The 8738-nt window shown below is 63.7% G+C and overlaps 1 protein-coding gene across 9 annotated transcripts; it reads left to right on the top strand.

Annotated features, from left to right (window-relative positions):
• The first annotated feature begins 549 nt into the window (after positions 1–549).
• PARP6 (poly(ADP-ribose) polymerase family member 6) lies at positions 550–8637 on the top strand. 9 transcript variants are annotated; one of them, XR_014184846.1, is made up of 22 exons: positions 550–658; positions 1912–1989; positions 2112–2206; positions 2311–2371; positions 2490–2580; positions 2674–2740; positions 2999–3148; positions 3353–3533; positions 3869–3922; positions 4025–4120; positions 4640–4732; positions 4827–4952; positions 5038–5103; positions 5228–5295; positions 5516–5564; positions 6145–6257; positions 6332–6404; positions 6546–6615; positions 6945–6996; positions 7105–7168; positions 7279–7363; positions 7438–7492. XR_014184846.1 is itself a non-coding variant. In XM_082060900.1 (22 exons), exons 1-22 carry the CDS (start codon positions 656–658, stop codon positions 7538–7540), a joined length of 1836 nt encoding a protein of 611 aa, XP_081917026.1. In that variant the 5' UTR covers positions 550–655; the 3' UTR covers positions 7541–8635. The 9 variants fall into 9 exon arrangements, 6 of the variants coding, with proteins under 6 accessions (XP_081917026.1, XP_081917025.1, XP_081917024.1 ...); XM_082060900.1 differs by having other exon boundaries at positions 3353–3506; positions 6148–6257; positions 6945–7024; positions 7438–8635; XM_082060899.1 differs by having other exon boundaries at positions 3353–3506; positions 6945–7024; positions 7438–8635.
• Positions 8638–8738: the final 101 nt, after the last annotated feature.

The following is an 8738-nucleotide window of genomic DNA, read 5'->3' as shown; positions in this document are numbered from 1 at the left end:
GGGACCCAAAATGGTCACCCTGTGCTGCAGCCACGGGGACCTTGTACTGGGGACGATGAAGACCCTGTACTGGGGACACTGGGGACCCTGTCCTATGTCATAGAGACACTGTGCCAGCCATGTGGGGACCCGAAATGGCCACCCTGTGCCGGGGCCATGGGGACCTTGTACTGGGGAGGGTGACGACCCTGTACTGGGGACACTGGGGACCCTGTCATATGTCATGGGGACACCGTGCCTATCATGTGGGGACCCAAAATGGTCACCTTGTGCCATGGGGGACCCCGAGCTGGGGCCTTGAGGACTCTGCACTGGGGACACTAGGGACCGTGTCCTGGGCTGTGGGGACCCTGTGAGGGGACCCAACATGGCCACCCCATAGAGGACCCTGCACTGGGGACACTGGGGATCCCGTGGGGGGGACCCAACATGGTCCCCCCGATCGCGGGGGGTGCCGGGGGGTGTGGGGCAGGGGGACATGTGGGGGTCCCCACGGGTGACGTCAGCGGCGGCGTTGCCAGGTGACGCGGTGGCGGCCGCGCGTGACGTCAGGGCGCGATGGCCGCGCGCCCGCCCGGCACCATGGCGGCGGGGCCGGGGACGGGGGCACGGACACGGACAGCGACAGCGACAGCCCCGGCACGGCGCCGCTGACATGGTGAGGGGACAGCGGGGGCCGGGACACCGCCCGGGGGAGCGGAGGCGGGGGGCGGCGGGACCGGGCCTGCTCGGGGCGGGGGGCCGGGCCGCGGCGGCCCCGTGTGTGTCCCCGTGTGTGTCCCCGTGTGTGTCCCCGTGTGTGTCCCCGTGTGTGTCCCCGTGTGCCCCGGCACGGGACGGGGACGGGGCTGCCGGGGGTGGGCGACCCCCTCGCCATCGGCCGGGGACACCCCTGAGGCGCCACGCGCGGCCCCCCCGCGCTGTCTCCACCCGCTGTCCCCATTCCACTGTCACCCCCCCGCTGTCCCCAACCCAGTGTCCCCATCCCGCTGTCCCCATCCCGCTGTCCCCATCCCAATGTCCCCATCCCACTGTCCCCACCCACTGTCACCCCCCCCGCTGTCCCCAACCCAGTGTCCCCATCCCGCTGTCCCCATCCCACTGTCCCCATCCCGCTGTCCCCATCCCAATGTCCCCATCCCACTGTCCCCACCCACTGTCACCCCCCCCGCTGTCCCCAACCCAGTGTCCCCATCCCGCTGTCCCCATCCCAATGTCCCCGTCCCACCACCCCCAACCACTGTCACCCCACCACTGTCCCCATCCCTGTGTCTGCATCCCACTGCTGTCCCCATCCCACTGTCCCTATCCCACCACTGCCACCATCCTGCCCCCATCTTGCTCCCCCCATCCCATTCCCCTCATGCTACTGCCCCCAATCTGCTGCTTCCCCCGCCCTGTTCCCCCGCACCTGCTGTCCCCCAAAATCCTGCCCCCACCTCATTCCCCTCCACCCGCTCCCCCCCCAACCTGTTCTCCTACCCCGCTGCCCCCATCTTGCTGCCCCCCCATCTTGCTCCCCCAATCTGCTACCCCATCTCACTCCCCCAAACCCCCCAACCTGCTCCCCAAAAGCTTCTGCCCCCCATCTTGGTGCTTCCCAAATTGCTCCCCCCAAGCTACTGCTCCCCATCCCGTTGCCCCCCAAAGCAATCCCCCCAACCTGCTGCGCCCCATCCTAATGGTGCCATCCCGCTGTCCTCCCAAAACACTTCCCCCATCCCACTGCCCCTCAAGCTGCTCCCCCCAAATCGTTCCCCACAACCTGCTTCCCAGAACCTGCTGCACCCCAACCTGCTCTCCAGAACCCGCTCCCCCCTAATCTTCTCCCTCCAACCTTCTCCACCATCCCCGCTGCCCCCCAACCTTCTGCCCCCCCTAATCTGCCACCCCAAACCCTCTGCCCCCCAGGACCTCAAGGGCCAGTACTGGACGGACGATGACTCCGACGGGGACAATGAGTCCGAGGAGTTCCTCTACGGCGTCCAGGTGAGCGCCACGCGTGCCAGCTCCCACGGGTGACATTTGGGGGGCTCGGGGACCCCCACCCTGTGCCCAGTCCCCAGCGTGACGCAGGGGGGTGTGACGGTGCCGCGGGTGCTGTGCCGCAGGGGACCTGCGCCGCCGACCTGTACCGGCACCCGCAGCTGGACGCCGACATCGAGGCGGTGAAGGAGATCTACAGCGAGAATGCCGTGGCCGTCAGGTGGGTGCTCCCACTGTCCCCCCCGTGTCACCCCCGGCCACCCAGCTGTGTCACCCCTGGCACCGCGCCGGCCTCACCCTGTCCCCCCGCCGCGTGTCTCACAGGGAGTACGGGACCATCGACGACGTGGACATCGACCTCCACGTGAACATCAGCTTCCTCGATGTGAGTCCCCAGGGTGTCCCCGTGGCACTGGCATGGGGAGAGGGGGACACACGCACTCGGGGGGGTCCCAAATCTCCCTCCCTGGCTGCTGCGCCAAATTGCGGCTCTCCCTCGGCAGGAGGAGGTGGCGACGGCATGGAAGGTGCTGCGGACGGAGCCCATCGTCCTCCGCCTGCGCTTCTCCCTCTCCCAGTACCTCGATGGCCCCGGTGAGTGGGGACGGGCAGGATAGTGTCCCCACGGGCCCTCAGGACGGGGACAGTGGTGACACCGTCAGTTTGCCCTCCTCTCTCTGTCCGCAGAACCGTCCATCGAGGTTTTCCAGCCGTCCAACAAGGAGGGCTTCGGGCTGGGTCTGCAGCTGAAGAAGTAAGAGCCGAAACCCAATGGGTACCCCAGGGTGGTGGGTGGGGTGGGCTGTGGGCTCCCCATTTTGCCCCCAAACTGGCCACGTGCCACATGTCCCCAAGCCACCACCTTTTACCTGCCACACAGCCCCGTGACAGGCTCACCACCAGTTTTGGGTGGGGGAGAGAAGCAGCTGGGTGGCACAGACCACCCGTGGATGGGGCTCAGTGGGCACCACGGCACCCATGGGTGCTGGCACCCACGTCACCTTTCTGCCAGGATCCTGGGCATGTTCACGTCCCAGCAATGGAAACATCTCAGCAACGATTTCCTGAAGACCCAGCAGGAGAAGCGGCACAGTTGGTTCAAGACGAGCGGCACCATCAAGAAGTTCCGCGCTGGCCTCAGCATCTTCTCCCCCATCCCCAAGTAAGACACTGACAGTGTCCCCAAGTGACCGACCCGCTGTGGGCTGGGGACCTGGCGGCGTGCCTCAGTTTCCCCACTCACCCCTCAGACGCTGCAGCTCCCTATCAGAGCCCAAGGAAGTGAAGGTTCCTCCCAAAAATCAGGCAAAGGGTGAATTGAGTGACGAAGGAGATTAGAGAACAGTGACAAACTCTGTCCCCACAGGTCTCCCAGCTTCCCCGTCATCCAAGATTCGGTGCTGAAGGGCAAACTGGGTGTCCCCGAGGCTCGCGCCAACCGCCTGATGAACCGCTCGGTGTCCTGCACCGTGAAGAACCCCAAGGTGGAGGTTTTCGGCTACGCCCCCCCCAGCACCCAGGCAGGTGTCGCCCCCTTCAACATCCTGGTGGGTGCCTCCCCGTCACGGGTTTGCTTTCCCTCCTCTCCCTTCCCGCGCTCTTGGGGCTGCTGCGGGGTCGGATCGCTTGTTGGGGGGTCATGGGACCCCCCTTGGGTTGGGGTGGGGGACACCCCACGGGGTTTTGTCCCCAAGCTGGGACACTGCTGTGGGGTTTTACCCGCCTCTTGCTGCCACCTCCCCATGGTGGCTGTGTCCCTGTGATGGTGTTGGCTCGTGGGGGGTCCCACTGTGTTGGGGGGGTGTTGTGGGTGCTGTGCGGAGCTGGGGGTGCGCAGGGGAAAGGGGGTGACGCAGCTGCCTCCCCTCCGGCTCCGTCGTAGGTTGGCGGCCACTGCAAGAACATCCCTACGCTGGAGTATGGCTTCCTCGTCCAGGTGGGCGCCCTGCGTCCCACGTGTCCCCGTCCCGCTGCCCGGGGTGACCTCCCGAGCGCTGTGTCCCTGGCGGGGCTTGACTCCCACCGTCCTCTCCCTCAGATTATGAAGTACGCGGAGCAGCGCATCCCGACGCTCAACGAGTACTGCGTGGTGTGCGACGAGCAGCACGTCTTCCAGAACGGCTCCATGCTCAAGGTGCGGTGACAAGGACGGGGCGGGCACGGGCTGTCCCAGAATCACACAGAGTCACAGAATGTCAGGGGTTGGAGGGGACCTGGAAAGCTCATCCAGTGCAATCCCCCCATGGAGCAGGAACACCCAGATGAGGTTACACAGGAAGGTGTCCAGGCGGGTTGGAATGTCTGCACAGAAGGAGACTCCACAACCTCCCTGGGCAGCCTGGGCCAGGCTCTGACACCCTCACCCCCAACAAGTTGCTTCTCAGATTTCAGTGGAACCTCCTGTGTTCCAGTTTGTACCCATTGCCCCTTGTCCTGTCACTGGTTGTCACCAGAAGAGCCTGGCTCCATCCTCCTAACACTCCCCCTTTCCATATTGATCCCCAGGAATGAGTCCCCCCTCAGTGTCCTCTTGTCCAGCTCCAGAGCCCCAGCTCCCTCAGCCTTTCCTCACACGGGAGATGCTCCACTCCCTTCAGCGTCTTTTTTGCCCTGTCACCCCGTGTCACCCTCCACGTCTCCTGTCCCTCCGCAGCCGGCGGTGTGCACCCGGGAGCTCTGCGTCTTCTCCTTCTACACCCTGGGCGTCATGTCGGGCGCGGCGGAGGAGGTGGCCACGGGTGCTGAGGTAGGGGTGCGTGCAGCGGTGACCCTGCCGTCACCTCGGGGTGCTGTCCCTTCACCCCGCGCTCCATGGTGACCTGCTGGTGGTGGTGACCAAGGTGGTTGACCTGCTGGTGGCCATGTGCCGTGCCGCCCTGGAGTCCCCCCGCAAGAGCATCATCTTCGAGCCTTATCCTTCCGTGGTGGACCCCAGCGACCCCAAAACACTCGCCTTCAACCCCAAGGTAAGCGCTGGGGGTGCCGGGGCGCAGTGGGGCTGGGAGGCAATGGCGACCCCTCTGATGGTGACCTCACTCCTGCCCCATGTAGAAGAAGAACTACGAGCGGCTGCAGAAGGCTCTGGACAGCGTGATGTCCATCCGGGAGATGACCCAGGTATTCCGGGGGGGCTCCACACCAGGACCCTTTGCCAGGGGTGGCATTTTGGTGCTGATTGCCACCCGCCCACAGTTGGGTGGGTGCCGGGGGACCCACCTGCACCCTCTCTCTCCTCTGCCAGGGCTCCTACCTGGAGATCAAGAAGCAGATGGACAAGCTGGACCCTCTGGCCCATCCCCTCCTGCAGTGGTAAGGCCAAGGGCGCTGCGGCCACATCGCTCTGTCCTGTGTCCCCATGTCCTGCACTCCTGGTACAACCCGTTTGGCCCCTCCTGGTTCCTCATGGGGTGTCAGGACCATCCACCGGCTGTGGGGTGGGTTTTGGTGCAGCTCCTGGCTTGGGCCCATTCCCGGGAGACCAGGAGACCACCGTGTCTGATCTTCCTCCTCTCCTCTTCCTCTTCCCAAGGATAATTTCCAGCAACAGATCCCACATCGTCAAGCTGCCTCTCAGCAGGGTAAGGGGCCTGGTCCAGCCCCAGGTGGGACAGAGTGTGTGGAATGTGGGATGGAGGTTACGGGAGGCAAGATGGAGCGTATAGGACGCGGGAGGTGGGACATGGGAGGAGGGATGCGGGACATGGAGCGTGTGATGCGGGATGAAGGGTGTGAGATGCGGGACACGGGATGTGGGATGCAGGATGGAGGATGCAGGGTGAGGGATGGAGGATGTGGAATGGAGGATGTGGGGTGCAGGATGGAGGCTGCAGGGTGAGGGATGGAGGATGTGGAATGGAGGATGTGGGATGCAGGACGGAGGATGCAGGGTGAGGGATGTGAGGACACAGGGTGGGAAACGGAAGGATCTGGGATGCAGGACGCAGCCTTTGGGCTCTGCAGCCTGTGACATGTGGATATGGTGTAGAGAATGGAGGATGTTTGACCTGGGCCGCGGGATGGAGGACAAGAGACGGGAGATGCCACAGACCGAAGCAGGGCTGGGCTGGGACCGGGCCCGGCTGCCGTGCATGATCTCTGTCTGTCTGTCTGTCCTCTCCCCCCCCGGCGCTGCCTTTGCTCTTCCCGTTCCCCTGGTAGCAGCTGAAGTTCATGCACACCTCCCACCAGTTCCTCCTGCTCAGCAGCCCCCCAGCCAAGGAAGCCCGGTTCCGCACCGCCAAGAAGCTCTACGGCAGCACCTTCGCTTTCCAGTGAGTTGCCGGGGGGCAGCAGGAGCCCCCCAAACGCGCAACCTGGGGCTGACGTGGGGCTGTTATTTTTCCAGCGGCTCCCACATTGAGAACTGGCACTCCATCCTGCGCAACGGGCTGGTCAACGCTTCCTACACCAAACTGCAGGTAAGGACGCTCCTGGGCGCCCGGCAGCAGCCGCGGGGCGGGCAGGGAGGGTGCAGGCGGCTGCCTGCAGAGGGGGGCTGCCTCCGCCACCCAAACTGTCGGGGTGACCCCGCGGCGCTCACCCCGGTGTTTTCCTGCAAGCTGCATGGAGCAGCCTATGGCAAGGGCATCTATCTCAGCCCCATCTCCAGTATTTCCTTTGGATACTCAGGTAAGAGGCTGCCTGCGTGCCCGGTGCTGCCTGCGCTGCCCGCTCCTGCCTGCGCTCCCGTCCCCTCTCCCCGCATGGGCCCGGGGACACTCGGCATCGCGCCAGCCGGAGGAGCAGCGTCCCGCGTCCTTCCCACCCAAACCAGCCCCGAGGCTCTCCGGGGATTTAAAACCCCAACGTTTTCTAGGCTCCCAAAGCCACTGTGCCCACTTTTGGGGGGTTCCCAGGGTTTGGGAGCACCCGGAGTGGCCGTCCCCATCTGTGGCATGTGTCCCTGTGTGTCCCCATCTCTGCTGGGGTCTGACAGCCGCCACCTGTCTCCTCCGCAGGGATGGGGAAAGGGCAGCACCGGATGCCTTCGAAGGACGAGCTGGTGCAGAGGTACAACCGGATGAACACAATCCCGCAGGTGACAGGCCGGGGGACACCGCGGGCCGGGGGGGACAGGGACACGGCCCCCGCGGGTAACGCCGGCTGCTCTCCCCGCAGACCCGCTCCATCCAGTCGCGCTTCCTCCAGAGCCGCAACCTGAACTGCATCGCGCTTTGCGAAGGTGCAGGGACACACTGGGGGGACGGAGAGGGGTGGGGCCACCCTGGGGGGACCCTTGGCTTTCCCAGGGAGGGAGGGTTCCCCCCGTCCAACAGCCCCTTCCCCCGGCAGTCATCACCTCCAAGGACCTGCAGAAACACGGCAACATCTGGGTTTGCCCCGTCTCGGACCACGTCTGCACTCGCTTCTTCTTTGTGTGAGTCCCCACCGCGCCGGCACCCCCGGGAACCCCCCCGGGACACCCCCTCACCCCCGCTTCTCCCCTTGCAGGTACGAAGATGGCCAAGTGGGAGATGCCAATATCAATACTCAGGACCCCAAAATCCAGAAGGAGATCATGCGTGTGATCGGGACTCAGGTGTACACAAACTGAGCGGCTGCGGGGACCCCCCCCGGGTGCTGAGCGAAGACCCCCGGTGAGGCTGGGGAAGGACGAGCGGGTTTGGAGCCTCCTGGGCAGGCAGACGGGGCCAACGCCGGCGGCTCCGCGCTGTCCATAAGCGTCAAGCGAGCAGCAGGCGGGTTTAGCGGTCCCTTGTCCCCTCCCCGTCCCATCCCCGGTGTCCCCAACCCCGTGGAGAAGGGGCTGGCGGGGCCGGCGGCCGCCCCTCCTGGCATTGGCAAGCGACGGCGTTTTTATCGACGACGAGAAACTGAAGCAAAAAACAAACCCGAGAAAAAGAAAAAAAGAGAAAATGAATCTGTGTCGGTGGAGTTAAAGTGTTCGAACCGCCCTGGGGGGTGTGGAGGTGACGGGGGCAGCGAGGTGGCCCCCGCTCCTGGGGGTCCCCGCTCGGTTGAGGCTGCCGCAGGGAAATATCAGCCCTAAGGTGCCCGGGGAGGGGACCCAGGGATCACTGGGATCCCTTGGAGGGGCTCAAGGGTCCAACGAGTAACAAAATACCCCAAAGCAGCATTTTGCTGCCCTGGGTGTCACTTTCAACCAGGATTTATGAAGAGAATTAAAAATCGACTTCAAAACCATCCCTGTTTAGGTAGAGCGACTGGCTGAGACCCAACGGGCTTGTCCCACCAGGGGGCGTCACCTCAGCCCTTGGGGGGACCCCAGGCTCCAGCTGTCCCCAAGGCCACCCAAACCCAACCCCCCAGCACCCACCCTGCCAGCTACCCCGTTATTTTGCTCCCATTTGTGGGTTTCGGGGCTTTTCCCCCCTTCTTTAAATACAAAGAAATTAATGCTTCACTGCAGCCGCTCGTCAGCGGGTTGGGCGCAAAGGGACGTTCATGGGGGACACGGTGGAGGGAACGGCCGAAGTTCCTCCGGTAAAATCCTCTAGAAAAGGGCAATTTTTGGAAGAAAACAAATAAAAAGCCCACACTGCTCTCTTGGCTTCACCAAATTCCCAGCGGATGCTCTGGGGGACCCGGGTGGTGGGAGGCGGCGGATATTGCTCCAAAGAACCAACCAAGGTGACGATTTTGACAAAATAAGTTTATTTCGCTTCGCTTCGTTTCTGCCGAAACCTCACATTATTTTTTTTTTCTCTTATTTTTTTCTCTTTTTTTTTTTTTTTTCTCTTTTTTTGGCTGAAAAAAAAAAAAATAAAGCC

The sequence above is a fragment of the Streptopelia decaocto genome, assembly GCF_964273445.1.
Source record: "Streptopelia decaocto genome assembly, chromosome: 9".
Lineage (NCBI taxonomy): Eukaryota > Metazoa > Chordata > Aves > Columbiformes > Columbidae > Streptopelia > Streptopelia decaocto.
Note: the sequence above shows the minus strand (reverse complement) of the source record. Positions and strands in the feature narration are given on the sequence as shown.

Coding starts and splice junctions, on each gene's coding strand:
- PARP6 (XM_082060897.1), top strand. Junction 1,990..2,111: donor AGTTCCTCTACGGCGTCCAG/GTGAGCGCCACG, acceptor GCTGTGCCGCAG/GGGACCTGCGCCGCCGACCT. Junction 6,258..6,331: donor GGCAGCACCTTCGCTTTCCA/GTGAGTTGCCGG, acceptor TTATTTTTCCAG/CGGCTCCCACATTGAGAACT.